The sequence below is a fragment of the Aotus nancymaae genome, unplaced genomic scaffold (genome assembly GCF_030222135.1).
Source record: "Aotus nancymaae isolate 86718 unplaced genomic scaffold, 86718_ANA_hifiasm-v0.15.2.pri h1tg000059l, whole genome shotgun sequence".
Lineage (NCBI taxonomy): Eukaryota > Metazoa > Chordata > Mammalia > Primates > Aotidae > Aotus > Aotus nancymaae.
Genome location: NW_026988473.1, coordinates 9,930,089 through 9,950,488, shown reverse-complemented (window position 1 = coordinate 9,950,488; position 20,400 = coordinate 9,930,089). Strand labels below are relative to the sequence as shown.

The following is a 20,400-nucleotide window of genomic DNA, read 5'->3' as shown; positions in this document are numbered from 1 at the left end:
TTAAAATAAGGAAAAAGCTAGGAATTTCCTGAAGCTCTATATAACCGATATTTTTAACTGTTGGGATCCAAGGAAAGAGAAGTGAAACCACAAAGGAGAAGTGTAGGGCACGTCTGCATGGAAGTGGTTCTCAAACGTCAGCAGCACGAGGATCACCTGGAGGGCGTGCTGAAACACAGATTGCTGATCCTTGCCCCTGGACTTTCTGGTAGTTCTGAGGAGCGGACCAAGAATTTGCCTTTGCCACAAGTTCCCAGTAATAATGATACTGCTACTCCAAAGAACACACTTTGAGATCCACCGATATTGATACTAAATCAAAATAGCTTGAGGTCAATGAGGAAATATATTCAAAACAATGGCCCTTCTCTTTTTTTTAAGATTGAAGTGACACTTTTTATTTTATTATTGTATTTTATTTTTTATTTTATTTTATTTTTACTTTAAGTTCTGGGGTACATGTGCAGAACGTGCAGGTTTGTTACATAGGTATACATGTGCCATGGTGGTTTTCTGCACCTATCAACCCATCAGCTAGGTTTTAAGCCCCCTATGCATTAGGTATTTGTTCTAATGCTCTCCCTCCCCTAGCCCCTACCCCCGACAGGCCCCAGTGTGTGATGTTCCCCTACCTGTGTCCATGTGTTCTCATTGTTCAACTCTCGTTTATGAATGAGAACATGCAGTGTTTGGTTTTCTGTTCTTGTGTTAATTTGCTGAGAATGATGGTTTTCAGTTTCATCTGTGTCCCTGCAAAGGACATGAACTCATTCTTTTTTATGGCTGCATAATATTCCATGGTGTATATTGCCGCATTTTCTTTATCCAGTCTATCATTGATGGGCATTTGGGTTGGTTCCAAGACTTTGCTAAACAATGGCCCTTCTCTTATGGGTGTTCTTTACCTTTCAACAAGAACAAATATTAACTGTTTCCTCTGTGCCACGTTCTGTGCTGCCAGTGTTCTCAATCTTCAAAACACCCTTTTAACAAGGTGCTATTACTACGCACCTTTCATAGATAAGAAACTGAGAGCGTATGCAACTTGCGCAGGTCGTACAACTGATAAATGAAGGAGCTGAGAAGTGGACTTAGGGCTGTCTGAAATCTTAACCCTGACACTGTCTTGCCTTTGAGTTTACTTTCTAGATGATTAATATTAAATAGTGCCAATCCATCAGCTAGCACCAGACTCAAGATGACTGTTGACAATTTGGGGTGTTTCTCTTGGGGTGCAGTTGGGACAGGGGGGTCAATTTAGACTTGTGATTTGGAGAGGACAGAAAGCCCCCTGAGAACATACTTCTGGGTTCCTGCACACATTATTTTCTGCCATAGGTTCTGGTGTTTTGCCAGTAAGGAGTGTATAATGTAAATAGAGAAGTAAGACCACCAGCCACAACAATTAACAGGTAAAGTATACAAGTAACCTTACCTCTCATCTGAATGGGATATCTTTCCATCTAATAACATCTTCAGTGTTCTGAGGGCCACATGCCTACCTCCTCCCATTGCACACTTGCTCACCAGCATCGAAAAATTAATTAATTCTCTAAGTCCAGCTTATCAGTCCTTATCAAATCAGGACAATATCCCAGGTCTCCCTCCAAGTGATTCCCTTCTCAACTTTTTCTAATGCTCAAGATTCCGTAGAAACTGCAGTCTATTAAGGGTTTGATCACTCTCATAATCTCTGGGACCATGGACCATAATGATAATGGTTTAAATACAAGGAAAATGCAGCAAAATTTCTACATGATCCTAATCCCAACACCAACATGGACAAGACCCATGAAGAGATAGAAAGGGATGGTCATTCCCAGGCCACTTGGTCCATGGTCCCTCCTGGGATGTCAAGGGCACCAAGAAGCCTGGGAAAGATAGTCTGTTTTTTCACTCTGAAACCAATTAATGTTGAAAAATTATATGCAAAAAAAAACAATTAAATTAAACCAATAAATGAGCTAAGTAGTTATAGACTTCAAAAATAGATGTAAAGTTGGGGCAAATGAGAACCTGGAACCACTATGCAGCCATAAAAAGGATGAGTTCATGTCCTTTGCAGGGACATGGATGAAGCTGGAAACCATCATTCTCAGCAAACTGACGCAAGAACAGAAAACCAAACACTGCATGTTCTCACTCATAAGTGGGTGTTGAACAATGAGAACACATGGACACAGGGAGGGGAACACCACACACTGAGGCCTGCTGGGGGTGGGGGAGCTAGGGGAGGGATAGCAGCGGGTGGGAGGATTGGGGAGGGATAACATTAGGAGAAATATCTAATGTAGATGATGGGGGGATGGATGCAGCAAACCACCATGGCATGTGTATACCTATATAAGAATCCTGCACTATCTGCACATGTACCCCAGAACTTAAAGGACAATAAAAATAAAATAAAACAAAATATTTTTTAAAAAGAGCATCAAGGACTAAGGTTGTGTGTGTGTGTGTGTGTCTATCTGTCTGCCTGTGTCTGTGTATCTGTCTTCCTCCCTCCTTCCCTCTCTCTCTGTCTCTCTGTGTGTGTATATGTGTCTTTCTGTCTGTGTCCATCTTCCTCCCTCCTTCTCTCTTTCCCCCTCCTCCTTTCCCTCTCTTTCTCCTTCTCTCCTCTACTTTTGTCTCTCCCTCCCTCAACACTTCTCAGCTTTATTCTCTTCACTCTGCTAACTGGTGTTCTCTGCTCCCCCTGCACACAACATAAAAGTGACCCCTCCAGTTCTGCAGAGCCTCCCATTCCACAGTAGTCCTTGGGTCCAATTCCAAATTCCCAGGAGGAAGAAGTTACCAGAGCATTTGGGGTCAGTTGTTCACCCCCAGATCAATCAGCTGTGGCCAGGGCAGGGGGCAAGATGAGGAGGTAGCCCGTGCCCACTCAACAAACTCGAGGCAGGCAAATTAAAATGCCCACTGCAGGGGGCTAAGCAAAGCCACCACCCAGATTGTGAACAAAGGGTCTACAAGGAGCTAAGTAGCCTCAGGAAACCTAGTCTTGCAAATCCAAACCCATTAAAGGAAAACAGCACGTTCCAAGAACACAGACTACAGGAAAGGCCAGAAGTTTATTTTGTCTGTACCACGGTAGGTGATTCTTATTTTAATGAAATGAGACTAAAGAATGAGATAAGATGCATTATTCATTTTGTCAGAAGAGGGAAATGAACCTTCTTGTGTGTTTTGCAGCAGTTGTACCCCATGACGGAACAGGTGATTGTAGCCAACAGTGTGCCTGGCATTACTGCCCCAGGTAATGTTCGTGTCATCCAGCCCAGCTACTCTGTGGCCTCTGGAAGTCATGTGCAGCCTTCAGGGGTGACCACTTACCCAATCTCACCAAAAGTAATCCAGTATGCTACAGGAAGAGCAAACTTACAGAACCAGTTCGTGGTGGACCAGAACCCAGTGGTAGGTGCACAGAGTCAACCCATTGGGTATCAGCAACAGTATCCGGTGGGAGCAGCCAGTTTGCAGACTGCGCCTGGAGTGATCCAATACACACAGGGAATGACGAATTTCCAGACACGGCCTGGAGACCCTCAGAATCCTCTGAATGCTAACCCTGGGCTGACACCCACCTCAAACTCGTTCCAATGGAACATATCATTTTCATCATTTACTGCATTTGATCCCAAGAAATTCATAAATGAGGAGGTCAGAACATTAGGGGTGAGTGTGATTTCTTCTTCTCTCCAATTTGGGTCACTTCGTAAGCCCAGATCTTCTGCTCTGGGATGAGGAAGGGAATATGTTGAGAGGGCAAAGGGCAGAAGGAGTGAGTGTGGGGGGCGATTTCTGGAGGCTGGACCCAGCACAATCCCCCAGATGCTGGCCCCTCTTCCCTGTCTTCCTCCCACTCCTCAAGGAGACCCATGGTCTTTGGAAGAGGCTGAATAATCAATGACCACCCCTCCCCGGCTAGCTATCAGGGGCATCAGTCAGCAACAGTCCCGCTAAAAAGACCACTGACCAGGAGTCAGGCAATCCAGGGCTCAGGCCAGCTAGATTTGCCGAGCAGCCTTGCAGACTTCTCTTCCCCACTCTGGGCCTCCATTTCCTCATCTTTACAATAAGAAGATCTAGCTTTCTTAAATTCCCTCTAGCTCTGAGGTTTTGTGATTTCCTCTTCAATCAAGGGGGCCCCTGCCTCTTTCCTGACTCCTCCAGATTTATTGCACACTTTGCAAAGCTCAACTTAATTCTGTTTTTGAGGCAGAAGCCAGATCCCACTGAATGCTCGGCCAACTCCTATCATGGAGACTGGCATGTCACAGGTGCCCATACAGTATGCATGCATCCATTCGACACGGCGGGCACGCTGCAAGGAGCTGGAGACTCAGAGATAACCAAGATGCCATCCATGAAGACCAAAGAGGGTCTTTGTTCATGGCGGCTGTCGTAATTACAACACCTTCTAGAAATAGCCGTGAGACACGTGAACAAGTTATCGTGGGTGCCCAGAGTGCAAACTGTCTGGCTTCTTTGAGAGGTTACAAACTCCCTCCTGGAGGAAGGAGGACAAGGACAGGTTCAGAAAGGTGACAGACTTACGAACATCCAACCCATCCCTCCTTATTTAATCCAGGATCCTTGTAAACAAGTATATTGTACCAGGACCAAGGCGTTCTTTGCCTCCCAAACAAATCAAAATCAAATCGTGAACTAAATTCTATAAAACAGCAGTCAGGAATAGAAATCCTGGTCATGAGCATCAAGTGAGATTATAAATGTGTGTGGAAATCCTCCAAAAGGTAAAGCTGGTCTATGATATTGCATAGTAATTATAATCTTGTATTACAATGACTATCCTTATTATTAATTAATACTGGGTAAAGGCTTGTTAACTTTGGCTCCCAATTATTCTAAGATATTTCAGAAGGATTTGAAAATTTGTCAAAACAGAATTAAGTCAGAGCAAATGTCTGGGAACCAGCTCAAACAAAGTGAAAAGCCAAAAATGTGGACACTCTTTAGTCAATCACAATTTTGTTTTGGGGAGGAAACTGTCTATGCCTGCCTCTCAGCCCTTTTCCCGTTTGCCCCAGGAATACTCGCCGGCGCATTGGCAGCTGCAGTATTTACCCCAAGATAACTTTGCCATGTAATATCTCACTTGATTGTTATTTGCGCATTGCTCTAGTATATCAACCTTGGAAACAAGAGACATTATTCTATTTAGAGCATTCTGTTTATTTATAGCATACTGTACAAAATACAGTCATTCTTGATTGCTAAAAATTGAAAAATACAGTAATTCTTAATTGCTGAAAATGTCAAATCCTAGAAAACGTAGCATTTCCACTCATAGTGTTAACATCGTTCTCAAACAGTTGTTGGCCAAAGATTCAACTGGTGAATCCAATTTTTCCGAAATAGACAATTCTGATGTTAGTTCTGTTTAGAAATCACTCGAAGAACCGTTTTTGTCATTTATTTTCACACTGAAAATCAGCCAGATTTGCTTCAGCCTCAAGAGTGTGTTTATGTAAAATTAAATGAGTTCTGGCAGTGAGTGGCACTATTTTTTTTTCTAAATGGGAAAAGGGTTAATTAACATACTGATAAAGTGGGCCTGTAGACACAATCAAGCATGTCGTCTTAGGAAGGGACGTTCATATGAAACCCAGGTCTGTCACCAATTCATAGCCTCAGGGACCAGGAGGGCAGAAAGTGGCTGCCCTATGGTGGTCATTTGATCCCTGAGGAAACTGAGGCCCAGGGAAGCCAGTGGTAAACGCTGTAGGAACCCCAGATGAGAAGGAATTCATGCCACATGGGGAGTCAGAAAAAGAATCTCTCTGATCCTTAAGGGAAAGATAGGATTTCAATAGGACGAGAGTAAAGCGAGCAGATTTCAGACAGTGGCAACAGGGGAGAAAAAGGACAGAAGAAAAACAGGGAGGAAAAAGGGGGAAAAACACAGGACTTGCAGGGAACACAGGGTCTCCCGGCGTGTCCATTGCCAAGGGGAACCATGGGCACATCATAGAGAAGGCCACAAAGAGAATATTGGTACCGGGAAGATGAATGGTGTCAGCAGACGGCATTGAAACACCTACTACGTGCTGGGAACTGGGCTACGAGTTTCACGGGCACGTTTAATCTCTACCACAGCCCTGCAGGCTGGATACTGTTATCCCCATCTTGCAAATATGTAACCTCTCATAAACATGTTCTTGAGGCTGAAGCAAATCTGGCTGATTTTCGGTGTGAAAATAAAATATAAAAACTGCTCTTTGAGTTATTTCTAAACAGAACCAACATCGGAATCATCTGAATCATCAGAATCATCTATTTTGGAAAAATCAGATTCATCAAATGAATTCTGGCCAACAACTACTGGAGAACGATGTTAGCATCACACGTAAGAATGTTACGTTTTCTAGGATTTGACGTTTTCAGTTTTTCTGCAAATAAGGAAACTCTGAGGCGGAGAGAATATCTGCTGGAGACCACACAGCCGGCCAGTGCTGCAGCCAGGATGAGAGCCCAGGTGGTTTTCCACCAGAACCCGGGCTCGGCCCACGTCTCTGCACACTTGTGGGCTCAGTCTGAAGGGAAGACATTTCTTGCTCTGTTATAGACAGTCTTACCTTTCCTTTATGCCTATGGTTCTCAGCCTGAGTGCACATTCACATCACCTGTGAAGTTTTTAAAAAACACCCAGGCATGGACCCCACCCTCAGAGATTTTTATCCAGTTGGTCTGGGATGAGCCCCAACACCAGTCACGCCTGGGGTGATTCTGGGGTGCAGCCAGGGTGAAAGCACAGCTCCACAGCCCGCAGGTCCTCAGTTCTGCTCTCTCACACTGACTTGTTTTCCCCTGGCAGGCCATCCAGATCCTCATCGGTCTGACGCACATTTTCTCTGCAATTAACCCTGTGCTGTATCGTTGTACTTTGGTGATGCCATGTTATACTGCAACCGGGTTTTCAGGGTACCCAGTCTGGGGAGGACTATTCGTGAGTACAAGGCCATATGGTCTGCTTCCTGGGTCACTAGACTGGGACAAGAAGGAAGTGGAGGAAGAAGGAGCATAGAATCCCATTCCCACTAATATGACCCCATAGACTAGAGCCAGCCGCCTACCTGCAGATACCCCAGAGGGTTAAAGATCCAACTACCCTTCCATCTCCCTGTCTCAGCAACACTCCCTCCCACTGCCACCCTCCCCATCTCCCTTACCCCCCACCCAGCCTCTAGGTAGGTGAATCACTTGGGGCCAGGAGTTTGAGATCAGCCTGGGCAACATGGTGAGACCCCTGTTGCTACAAAAATCCAAAAAATTAGCTGGGTCTGGTGGCGTATGCCTGTAGTCCCAGGTCTTTGGGTTGCTGAGGTGGGAGGACCACCTGAGCCCAGGAGGTGGAGGCTGCAGTGAGCCATGATCACACCACTGCACTCCAGCCAGGGTGACAGAGTGAGAGCCTGTTTCAAAGAAAAAAAAAGAAATATCTCATAGGTAACTCAGAGTATATAAAGTTGTGTGCTATAGACAGCATCTTCCTACCTACCAGTCATGAGAGCCGTTTATAAAATGTCCAGGAATTATGTAAAATGATTGTCAAACCATTTGGTAGCAGGAAGTTGGCCATGGTGGGTATACACATGACACGGAAATCAACACGTGCTCCAAATCAGGGCCTTCTCTGCACTGCTGCCACCTCATAAGGCAGATGTTAATCATTTACCAGCATGCCATTAAGTGTATATCATCTTGCAGAGCTGAAATAATAATAATAAGTTGAACACTCACATGTATGATTCCACTTAGATGAGGTCTCTAGGGTAGTCAAATTCATAAAGACAGAAAGCAGCATGGTGGTTGGCAGAGGCCAGGGTAAGGGGGTAATGGGGAGTTAATGTTTTATGGGGACAGAAAACACTAGCAAAACCCCTGAATGCCCCATTCTCCCCATCAATAATCCCACCCTTGTTCTCTCACTTGAACTGCATGACCCACTTGTAGATAGAGAGGGCAGGCATCATTGTCTATGTGCATTTGCCAGATGAGGAGACCGAAGCTCAAAATCTTCCTCTAGCATTTATCATCCTCATAGCCAGAAAGTGCTAGAAGAAGGTCCTGAGCCCAGGCCCCCTCGGTTCAGGGCTCTTGTAACTGAACAGAGCTCTTACTGCTTCTGATGTTCATGTTTCTATCACCTGCCTAGCAGCATCAAGTGCTAAAGAGGACCCTCCAGCTGGGTCCAGGATCACAGCAGATGAGGCCACAGCCCAGGTCTCCTAGCTCCTAGCCCCAAGGCTCTACCCACCACACTACTCAGCCCCTGCTTTTCCAAGATCACAGTCAAGGATAGGGCAGTGTGAGGCCAAATAAGCAATAAATGCAGTTAGGCGATGGTATGTCCAGGCAGAGAACTCAAGAAGAATCAGTCAAAAAAATAATAATGATGAGATTTACAGCATCCTGGGACAAAATTCAGGTTTTTAGGGGAAAGGGAAGTGTTACTGTAGACCCACGGGAGTTTGAATATCATGGCATTTAGTATATTTGGTGCCTAACCATTGGGATAGCAAAAATGTTGAGAAGAAATAGACAGATTTGCACATTTTGTGAAATGAGGTGAACAGAACATAGAGATTGAGAAATGCATCTCTGAATGGACAGCTGTCTTTTTTAACATGCTACACAATTGGTCATTCTTTTTGTCTTTTTATTTATTTATTTTTTTGTCCTCATAGTATATTACATCTGGATCCCTCTCAGTGTGGGCTTCAAAGGACCCCAGCCCTTGTGTGGTGAGTCATCGTGCTGTCTTTGATGATCCCTGAATGTTAGAATTTGACTCTCTACCAAACATGAAGAAAGGGGACTCACAGTAGTGGTGTGCCCTGGGCCTGGTCCTGGGTACAGTGCGTTTCCATACCTTCTTCCAGTCAATCCCCACCACTCTATGAGGTTCTATTATCCCCATTTTTCCGAGGAGAAAATTGGTAAACAGAGAGGTCAGGTGGCTTGCCTAAGATCTCACAGTGACTACATGGCAGAGCCAGGATTTGACCCCAGAGCGCTCTGACTCCAAAGCTGTTCCTTTTTACCTATGGCATTTACTACTCAAAAACTTAACTCTTTGGGAAATTCATGAGCATTTACATGCAGTGCCTCGCGGATGCTCTGAATAAAGCAGAAAGCCAGGTCTGAGCCAAACGAAAATGTGTGTGCATTTCAGCCACCTCTTTGAGATATTTTCCACCATCCTCTTTGTGTGGACTTAGAAGAGTGAGAGCAATGTCTGCCTTGAACAATTTAAAGTCTCGATCAAGAGCACAGGGCCCAGAATTCCCTTGCACCTTTGGGGCGTTATTCTCTGCTCAGCATCGAGCAAAGTATCTGGTCATGTTTTGATTTTTGCTGTGGCCTCTGAGAAGCCTAGGTTAATAAGTTTAGAGCTCCACAACGGTCCTCCTCTCATCTCCTTCCTTTTCAGGTCCTCCTTCCCCTCTCCACTTTCTCTACATGTCTTTCTTCTGCCTTTTGATGAGAAAGCAGCAGATCAGTTAGGGGCTGGGTGTCTAACAGAGGGTTTCCCAACTACCAGTCTGCAGTCTCCTGTGGCCCCACAGTCTGCCTTGCTTCACCCCTTTTAGGAGGAGCAGAGTCCTCCAGATACCCCAGCATCAATCAAGGTCACACCACCCCTTCATATCCCAACAGGACCGGGAAGTTCCAAATCCTCTGGGAAGTCCACTGCCCTCTCCAAGGTGTCTGCCAATGCCTGGGGATCTCCTAGTCCCCTCTTGTGACTTTCTATTGAGATAGAGAAACTTCCGTTTCTACTTCTATACATCGTACAGCTGTCCTGGCCTCTGCCCAAATGTCGAACATGGTCCCTTTCTCTTTCGTCTTTCTCTGTCTTCATCCCCATAACCCTCTTAAAGGGAAGCAGCTTGAGTGGGGGATGGATAATGAATAATTCGATGATTTCACCCTCTCAACATGGAGCAGCAGATCCCTCAAAATTGAATATGAGACTTTCAGGTTCTGAAAACCTTCCCAGCCAATCCTACCAGCAGGCCCCAGCCTTCCACCGTGGAAACCAAGTCTCCCCAACTCCCTTCCCTCAATTCAAGCTTGGGATCTCTGTTCATTTCCTCTGCAGAGCAGTCCTGCATCTTTGCCTTATCTCTTTCCGAATCTCATTTCCTACCCTCTGCTGCTTAGCAAGAAATTTTCCCAAACAAATCCAGTCTCTGCCATAAAAGGATGCTGCACATTGATTAAGGAATGATTTTAGGTGGAGGTTTGGAGGAAGGAGAGGATCAAGTAAAACAACTAACAGGCCAGGCGCAGTGACTCACACCTGTAATCCCAGCACTTTGGGAGGCCGAGGCAGGTGGATCATGAGGTCAGGAGTTCGATACCAGCCTGACCAACATGGTGAAACCCTGTCTCTACAAAAAATACAAAAAAAAAGGAGCCAGGCATGGTGGCACATGCCCGTAATCCCAGCTACTCGGGAGGCTGAGACAGGAGAATTGCTTGAACCCAGGAGGCAGAGGTTGTGGTGCGCCGAGATCATGCCATTGCACTCTAGCCTGGGCAACAAGAGCGAAACTCCATCTCAAAAAAAAAAAAAAAAAAAAAACTAACAGGTACTAGGCTTAATACCTGGGTGATGAAATAATCTCTACAACAAACCCCCATGCCAAAAGTTTACCCATGTAACAAACCTGGACTTGTACCCACGAACTTAAAATGATTTCTCACCTCACTATCACGGAAATCAACTGGCTTCTCCACCCTGCCTGGCCATCTCTTTTCTGCCCTGCCTTCTCTCTTCTCTGACTTCCCAAGAGTCCCCACAAGCCAGGCTTCAGACTCTTCGCACTCGGCTCACTGTCTCCTCTCCCTCCTCTCCCGCAGGTGAACACCAGCGTCGGCCTGAACGTCGTCAGCGCACTCTCGTCCCTAGGCGGGATCCTCATTCTCATTGTGGATCTGTGCACTGACTATAGGATGGTGAGCATTTGACTCCCAGGGCCCCATGCTGCCAAAGGACCAGGAGAGCTTATGAGGTTGCTTCCTTTCCAGTGCAGAAAGGAATTGCCCCAGAATTCCATCCTAGTATGACAACCACCACATCTGTAAGCTATTTAACCCTCAACAAAATCCTGTGCCCTCTGAGGTGGCCGTGATAAACCCCATTTCACAGTGAGGATGCTGAGACTCAGAGAGATGCAGCCAGCTGACCCCTCCTCATCTTGTTCTCTGCTTGGAGGTAGCAGGTGGCCAGGTAAGCGGCCTGGACGGCTGCCACACTCAGACTCACAAGATCACCTGCCCCTAGGAGTCTGTTACAGGATAGCCTTTCACACAAACAGGAAGTGCTGATGCTAGTCCCGGTCTTTTGGTGCAGGTTGGGGGGGGCAGCGGGGACCTCCAGATGCAGATGCAAAGACAAGGATTCAGGTGCAAGTTGTGTATTTCAGAGGTTATTCTAGGAAATCTCACTAGAGGAGAGAAGAAATAAGACAAGCAAGGGGAGGAAGCCTGACTATAAAAGTGTTATCCGGCAAAGACCTTTGGAGATGAACCCGCTGGGAACCTGGTAGCCAGAGAATGACATGCATCTTAGCTGTACCCTGTCCTAGAGTGAGGGAGCTGGGGTATTTATCCACCAGCTTCCCTCAAATATTGATCAAAAACTGCCCCTGGCCAGGCGCAGCAGCTCACACCTGTAATCCCAGCACTTTGGGAGGCCAAGGCAGGTGGATCGCCTGAGGTTAGGAGTTCAAGACCAGCCTGGCCAACATGGTGAAACCCTATCTCTACTAAAAATACAAAAATTAGCTGGGCATGGTGGCGCGTGCCTGCAATCCCAGCTTCTCGGGAGGCTGAGGCAGGAGAATCGCTTGAACCCCAGAGGTGGAGGTTTCAGTGAGCCAAGATCGCACCACTACACTTCAGCCTGATTAACAAGAGCAAAACTCTGTCTCAAAAAGCAAAAACAAAAACAAAAAATATATACATATACCCCTGAGGGGCATCAATTCCCTAGTGCTTCCAGTCTGCCATGATCGTGGACAAAGGAGTCTCTTGTGGTCAAAGGAAGCCCTCAGGTAAAGCCACGCAAATGAAAGTCAGGCAGCAGGCATGGAAATACGGTAACATTGACACAGTACTGGAGGAGACCTGAAGAACGAGATCAAGAGTAGCTAGCTCCACAGCTGGCTGCAATCTGATCCTCTCCCGGGCCTAACCAAGTGGGCAAGGGAAGGCTGGCAGGACACAGGGTCTTAAACCAGACGTGTCTGCAGAGGTGAAGGCAGTCCCTAATGGGAGAGCTCCCCACAGGCCCCAGGAAGAAGCCTGATGCACAGGGTGTAACTCGGTGCTAGGGAATGTGGCAGCAAGGTGCTGGCCTCTAAAGTCCAACACGATGCAACAGGATGTCCCAACAAGGGAGTGGATTGTGGTCACGCGGAACCAAGAGCGCAACAGCTACAAATCCTAAAGGTGGTCATTTGGCAATCAGGGCCTCTGTCATCAAAGAGCATACTAGCGTAGGGTAGCTCGAAGGCACTGGAGTCCAACAGGCATTCCAAGCCCTGGGCTCCCCACCTGCTGCTGCAGAGAAAGAGTGTGTAGGGATGAGAGGAGCTCGGTGACTTCTCCCACCTTACTGTGGGCAGGGACCAGGCCCAGAGCACACTGAGCTGTGTGGGGCCCCTTCAATCCCGTCTTAGCTTCTGTCTTGGCAGAAGCCCTTGAAGCTCAGAGGACCCATCCCAACCTGCCAAGGGAAGTATGAGGCAGGGATTCTGGAAGAGGGCTGAGAAAGCCAAGAGCCAGGCAGAGCTAATGACCCTGACCCAGCTGGTGTCTATCGCCTGGCCCCAGGAGAGGAGCCCGGAACCTCACCCAGGGTTTCCTAGCCAGTGCACTTGTTGAAATGTCTCAGTTTGGGTTCCTCCCAGAAGCAGACTTTGAGACAAGTAGTTTATTTGGGAGAGAAGGCAAACACCAATCTAAGGGCTGCAGGAGCTGGGGTATTTATACACCAAACCCTAACAGTCATGGAGAGAGGGCTGTTCTCAAGGAGCACTCATTCCCTGGAACTTTAAACCTGTGCAAACAGCAAAATGGGCTCCAGAGGCTAGAGAGAGCCCTGAGGCAAAGGAATACAGGTGCTGGCAGTTGGTAGTCAGGCCAGTGACTAAAAGGGTAAGGCAAGGGCATATAAAATGGGTGCCCCCAGCATCTGCTCCAAAGAGCCACGTGCAGAGCGGGTCTCAGGCCTTCCAGGTGAGGTGTGTGGCACTCCAGATATGGACTGTCACCTAGACCATCCACCCAAAGGACTAAAAGCCTCCCATTTCTCTCTGTCTCTAGGTAGCTGTAAAGACAATTTTTGGTAGTCTGCTCCCCTTCGCCCTCCTGGAGTTCATCCTCACTTGTGTGGTCTCATATTTTGGGTGCCAGGCTACCTGCTGCAGACAATTTGGGGTAAGTGTTGGACTCTGTTCCAGGAATCAGAGCATGCTCTGGGATTGGGCGTGGGCTGTAGCAAGAGGTAACCAGAGATCTGGAGAGATGAGGCCTGAGAGTGGTTCTATCAGTTAAGTTTTGCTGCATAGCAACCTACCCCAGAACCTAGTGACTTCCAGTTATTTAGCTCTTCATTCTTCACATCATCAGTTTGAGCTATGATCAGTGGGTAGCTCTTCTGTTGGCCTCAGATGAACTCACCCTTGAATCTTGGCTTGGGGATGGTTGGTCTCTAAGGGCCTTCGTGAAATAGCTCATCTCTGCTCCCCACGTTATCTCATCCTCCAGTAAGCTCACCTGAGCTTCTTCATGGGGAGCTGGGTTCTCAGAGTAGCAAGACACAGCAAACCCCCACAGGCAACCACTTTAAGTCCCTGCTTGCATCACATTTGCTAATGTCCCACTGGCCACAGTCAATCACATGGCTGAACCCAGATTCCATGAGTGGAGCAACAGCTCTACCTCTTGATAAGAGGAGCTACAAAGTCACCCAGCAAAGGCTGATGAATATAAGGATTTGTAACCAGCATTGCAGCCCACAACAATGCTTCCCTCTGACCACAATTAACTCACAGCTTTCAAGATGCAAAGCATGCTCAGCCCATACTTTGGAAGCCCAAACATCCCATCTAATCATGGCACGGCATCAGTCTTGAAAACTAGGATCCAAATCAGATCTAGATGTGACTGAGGATTTGGGGGTATTGCTTTTCTTTATCCAGAAACCTATGAACTAAAAGCAAGTTCCACCCCCATATATCCAACATACTTTAGTGAGAGAAAAATAGGATAAATAGAATTCTGTTCTTTCCCCATTCAATAAGGAAAAGAACAAAAGCCCAAGATTGTCACTGCTCCATAATAATTCTGAAATCCTATGGGCGCACATATTGTCCTACCTGGGGGCAGAGAATGTTTCTTATTAGGAATCAATTTGACTCTCTAGAAGACTCTGCCCATGCCACTGTTCTCTACTGCTTCCTGAGAGGAGCTTTCTAATCCATTGTTCTCCAGGATCTTGACTCCACCCTCTGGACTCCTGGCTCCACCCTCAGAAACATGTTTTCTTTTTTCATAAGAAAAGGCCTATATTTTCCATTTTGCTTTTTCAACCTGATTCCTATATTAAGAGTGAGACCTAAAGGTCTTTTTGCAGTTTGAGCAATTTCAGTCAGATCTGGTCCAAGTTGGTGATCCTGTTACTAATACAATTCCCTTAAAACTCCAAGGCTGTTTTATGTATCAGATTATGGCTTTCACCATCTGATAAGAGCCACACATAAGACTGTTCTAGACATACTTCTCTCTCTAAATCTGCCAATGTCTATTTTGGGATTAGGCTTCTGTGAGACAAATACTTTAAGGTTCTTAGAAGCATTTTGTCTAGCTGAAAGGGTCTAACAAGCACTGATTAGACCTTCAAAGGTCTTAACAAAAGTCTGTGTAGACGCATCCTTGTTTTGATCTTTGTTCTTAGCCCTAGTTTTACTTTGAATGTTATTTATCCTTTGAGGACCTTGGAAATTAGAGATAATCTTGTTTTCTAACTCTTCAAGTCCTGGACCCTCTACTTTGCCTCTAAATACCACTTGCAAACTAAATCATTCCTTCTTTATCCTCTCACTTTCTTATAGCACTTTATCATATGCAGCCAGGAGCACCCAAGTGACATTTTCAATATTCTTCCTGATCTCCTTAGCCAAATCCAAATGTTATTAGATGCATATTTTTGTCTTCTAAAATACAACAGTGCTCCACCACTATATAACATGGGAAATCATTTCTCCACTCTGCTGTGGCAATTTCCTCTCCCCTTTTCCAGCCTCCTCCAGCAGTGAGATCACCGTTTTTCCAACCTTTGCTAGAGGCTTACTCACAGCTTCTCCAGCCTCACCCGCCACCTGGTCCCAAACCCCATGCATGTGTTGGATGATTGTTATCTTACTTCTAGCTGTCAATTTCTACGTCAATTGGCTTTTATCCTATATCAAACAACCCTAAAACTTGATGGCTTACTCAACCTCCACTTATTTAGCTCATGATCCCCTGGGTCTGCTGGGCAGTTCTGACCTCTGCTGGACTTGCCATGAGTCTGCAGTCAGTTGGTGAGTTGCCTAGTGGCTAGATGATATTGGGCAGTTCCACACAGATGTCTGGCTGTTTGCAAGCTGACAATCAACAGGGCCAGCTGGGCCACTTGTATTTCATTATCCAGCAGTCAGGCCAGTCTTTATGTTCACTGTTCCAAAGAGCAACAGGAGAAAGCAGTCTCCAATGGGCAAACACTTTACAGGTCACATTTACTGTTGTCCCCTTGGCCAAAGGAAGTCACATGACCAAGCCCAGCATCAGGGAGAGAGGGTCTACCTAAGGGTATGGAAGCAGGAAGGAGAAGAATTTTTGGCCACTTTTCACTGTTTACTACAGAGGAAGATGATGACCACATGTCCTTTGTCTTTCAGAATGTGACAGGGATTCCAGCCATATTCAGTTTCAACCCAGCCAGTACTACCACCGGCCCTGTCAATGCTACCACTGTTCCTGTCAGTGCTACCACCATCCCTGTCAATGCTACCACCGGCCCTGTCAATGCTACCACTGTTCCTGTCAATGCTACCACCAGCCCCATCAATGCTACCACTGTTCCTGTCAATGCTACCACCGGCCCTGTCAATGCTACCACTGTTCCTGTCAATGCTACCACCAGCCCCGTCAATGCTACCACTGTTCCTGTCAATGCTACCACCAGCCCTGTCAATGCTACCACTGTTCCTGTCAATGCTACCACCGACCCTGTCAATGTGACCACTGGCCCTGTTAACACCACCACTGGCCCTGCCAACACTACCGCCAGTCCTGTCAATGCTATCTACACCAACAATGTACCCCCTGAACCCTCATATGAAGAAATAACTGATTTGCCCAAAGCTAGATGACATGGGATGCCTGTCTTAACAAGAAGAGGATGCACTGCAGCAGTGTCTTTCCTCCTCCCTGAAACTTCAATGCCCATGACCCCAGCCTTGCTGCCAGACTGAAATGAACAAGCATTTCCTCTCCTCTTCACCCCTACCTTAATTTTTGTTATTGATGCCTTTTTTTTAATTTATAAATAATTTTCCTTTGGTTCTTGGTATCTTTTAACCTTGGCGAAGTGCAGGGTGCATTTTTGTTCCATGGTTCCTGATGTGTGCTCACTGCTGAAAAACCAGTTCTAAACCAGTGCCTCAGCCATGGAATTCTTGTAGGTCCAACTTCTGCCCTGTCCCCAGCTCTAACTGTGACACAGTTCTCCCCGACAGAAAAGGGGGAGCAATGTAGAGTGTGTTCAGTATTCCCTGGTGTGGGAGTGGAGGAAAACCTTTGTGACCTAGAGTTAGGTGAAGAGTTTTTAAACAAGACACCAAAAATACAATTCACCAAAGGAAAAAAAAAATCAATAAGTTGAACTTAGAATTAAAAACAGTTGCTTTTACTCCAAGAATGTTATGAAGAAAAAGAAAAAAGAAAAATAAACAGTTGCTTTGTGAAAGATCTTGCTAAGATAAAAAGTCACAGCCTAGGAGAAAATATTTGCAAATCATATATCTGACAAAGGACACATTTCCACAATGTATAAAGAACTCTCTAAACTCAACAGTATGAAAAAAATCTAATTACAAATTAGACAAAAGGCTTGAACGGAAGCTCTGACAAAGAGAATATGGGATTGCAAATAAGCATATGAAAAGATGTTCACTGTCTTTAGCGAATACAATGAAACACCACTACACACCTATTAGAATGGCTGAAATAAAAAATACTGATAATACCAAGTGCTGGTGAAAACACAGAGCAACTGGAGGTCTCAGATGTTGTTAGAATATCAATGGCACTGCTACTCTGGAAAACAACTTGGCTGATCATTATAAAGCAAAGTATACACTGACCATATGACTCAGCAATCTCACCCCTGGGTATTTATCTCAGAGAAAATAAAACTTACTTTGACACAAAATGTGAATAGCAGCTTTATTTGTAATAACCAAAACCTGGAAACAACCTAAATATCCTTCAGTGGATAAGTAATGGGAAAGCAAACTGTGCTACACCCATATGATAGAACACTTCTCCGCAGTAACAAGGAACAAGCTATTGATACTGTGGGGGAGGCAAAGCTTCACCTCTACCTATCTTCGCTTCTGTTTGTCATTGATGTCTTTTTTTCTTCATTCATAAATAATTTTCCTTTGGCTCTCGGTATCTTTTAACCTTGGCACAGTGCAAGGTGCATTTTTGTTCCGTGATTCCTGATGTGTGCTCACTGTTGAAAAACCAGTTCTAAATCAAGCTATAATAGGTTTTCAGCTGAGACTCTTTAACAAAAAGACAGGTTAACAAGAGAAAAGCAGTTTATTAACCCATGCAGCACACGTCACCTGGGAAAAACCTCAAGGGAAGGTAACTCAAAGCAGTGGCTTAGAATCTGCTTACATAGCACCTTCCACAAAGAACAATGGATTTGTAGAGAAATGACGGGACAAAGGAAAGCGACTTTAGGCTTCCAAAGGCAGGCAACTGTGGGAAGTTAAATCTATGGAGAAAAACGAATGGAGTAAGGGTTACAGTTTCCTCTGGAGCCATCTCTGGGCTAACAAGAGTCTAGAGTCTTCTCCAGTAAAGGAGAATTTATATCCTGGCTTAAGGCAGAAAAGGAAGAGGATGGAGGGAAGTTTTCCTGCATTTGCTTTTTCTTAATTGCTTTCAGCTTGAAATACTTTTTATGTTAAAGAGGCATATTTAGGGGGTGACATAATCTGGTTTCCTTCAATACACACAACAATTTGGATTTCAAAGACATGAGTGAAAAAGCCAATCTCAAAGTGTTGCATACTGCGTGATTCCATGTATATAATATTCTCATAATGACAAAATCATAGCCAAAAAGAAAGGAATTAGAACATCAAGAATAATAGCAATCTCAATAATTATAATAGCAACAACCCCTGCAAAGGATTGAAATACATGGCTCATCATGTCCGGAAAAAAAAAAAAAACCCTGTGATCGTCTTTGGAGAATGCTAGGGCACACCTATTATTCTAAAAACTGGTTAAATAACAGGAAGGAATCGAGCATTCCCACAAGGAAAAGCAAGGAAAGAATCATTCAGCCTAGAGCAGCCAATACCAAGGAAGGTAAACAGGTCATCAGCTGGGATAGCACAGCAGCAGGCAAGGAGAGGGTAGAGCTTAGTGCTGGGCTTAGAGTCTGGATATTTCCATTTTTTCCTGCTGTTCCTACTTCTTAAAGTTCAGCATGCCTTGCTTGGTCTGGACCTACAGGGTTGCTGATGTGAGCGATGACTGTAAAGAAACAGACTGCTACACTTAGCTATTGCCATAAACATCTGTAAAACCACAGTGGCAACCCACAAGAAGCGTTTATTTTTGCTCGTGAGTGTATTGTTGGCTGGGCAGCCTTCCTGATCTGATCTGGGCTTGGCAGGACTCATCCATGTGCTTGTGTTCACTGAGGGTCAGCTAGGTGGCCCTGCTGACCTTGACTGCATATGTAGGGCCTCAGCAGGGACCACTGGGCCAGCTTGGCTGCGCTCCAGGTGTCTCATCCTCCTGAAGGCTGGTCCAGGAGTGGTCCATGGGGGTTGCAGAGCTCCAAGGGAGAACAGAAGCAGCTCAGCCTGACACATGGCCACTTCTGCCGTGTTCTATTGGCAAAGGAAGCCACAAGGCAGCTCATTTTCAAGGATCTGGGAAAAGAGACTCCATCTCTAGCTGCAAGAGGTGTGGTGCTGGTTCAGCTGAGAGCTGGCCCAGCCACGGGCACCTGGACCATTCCCTGTTCCATCACAAGCCCTCAGGTCCTGTGTCATCTCCCTGACTTTGTACGGAAGCATCAGGGGCTATTTTGGTGAGAACTGGAACCCAGAAACTGATGAACAAATTGCTCCACATGCATGTACCACTCCAATATCATGCCATGTGCATACTCACACTAACGTGTGCACACACACGTGTGCACACATTCACACACTCATGTATGCACACTCACTTGTGTACACACACGTGCACACACATTCACATACTCATGTGTTTGTACACACATGTGTACACATGCACACATGTACAGTGCACATGTATGCACACAAGCTTACACACATGTATGCACACTCACCCATACGTGTTCTCACACGTGTGAGCACAGGCACATGTACGCACACACAATCACTCACATGTGTGCACACACCTTACACGCTCTCACATATGTGCACACCCACGTGCACGTGTGTGCACACACGTGTGCACACACACTGACACCTACATGTCCACACACATTCACATGCACCCTCACATACATTCACATTTACACACACATGTGTGTGCATACACATTTATACCCACCATCATGCATTCACACACTCATGTGTTTGTACACACATGTGTACACATGCACACATGTACAGTGCACATGTATGCACACAAGCTTACACACATGTATGCACACTCACCCATACGTGTTCTCACACGTGTGAGCACAGGCACATGTACGCACACACAATCACTCACATGTGTACACACACCTTACACGCTCTCACATATGTGCACACCCACGTGCACGTGTGTGCACACACGTGTGCACACACACTGACACCTACATGTCCACACACATTCACATGCACCCTCACATACATTCACATTTACACACACGTGTGTGTGCATACACATTTATACCCACCATCATGCATTCACACCCACACACATGCACACACTCACATCCACACATTCACACACATCCACACTCACATGCACACACACATGCTCAGATGTGTTCACTCACATGTGCGCATGCTCATACCCTCACACACACTCGCCCCTATGCTCAGT

At 45.8% G+C, this 20,400-nt stretch overlaps 1 protein-coding gene across 1 annotated transcript; it reads left to right on the top strand.

Annotated features, from left to right (window-relative positions):
* Positions 1-3,204: 3,204 nt before the first annotated feature.
* MS4A18 (membrane spanning 4-domains A18) lies at positions 3,205-16,454 on the top strand. Its single transcript, XM_064365596.1, has 7 exons — positions 3,205-3,675; positions 6,839-6,970; positions 8,712-8,768; positions 10,894-10,989; positions 13,363-13,476; positions 15,981-16,021; positions 16,127-16,454. Exons 1-7 carry the CDS (start codon positions 3,205-3,207, stop codon positions 16,452-16,454), a joined length of 1,239 nt encoding a protein of 412 aa, XP_064221666.1.
* The last annotated feature ends 3,946 nt before the right edge of the window (positions 16,455-20,400 follow it).

Bases quoted from the DNA above. Each gene is read 5' to 3' on its own strand.
- MS4A18 (XM_064365596.1), top strand. From the start codon at position 3,205: ATGACGGAACAGGTGATTGTAGCCAACAGTGTGCCTGGCATTACTGCC. The intron at 8,769-10,893 runs GTGAGTCATCGT...CCTCTCCCGCAG, and splicing joins AGGACCCCAGCCCTTGTGTG to GTGAACACCAGCGTCGGCCT. The intron at 16,022-16,126 runs CAGTACTACCAC...CACTGTTCCTGT, and splicing joins ATATTCAGTTTCAACCCAGC to CAATGCTACCACCAGCCCCA.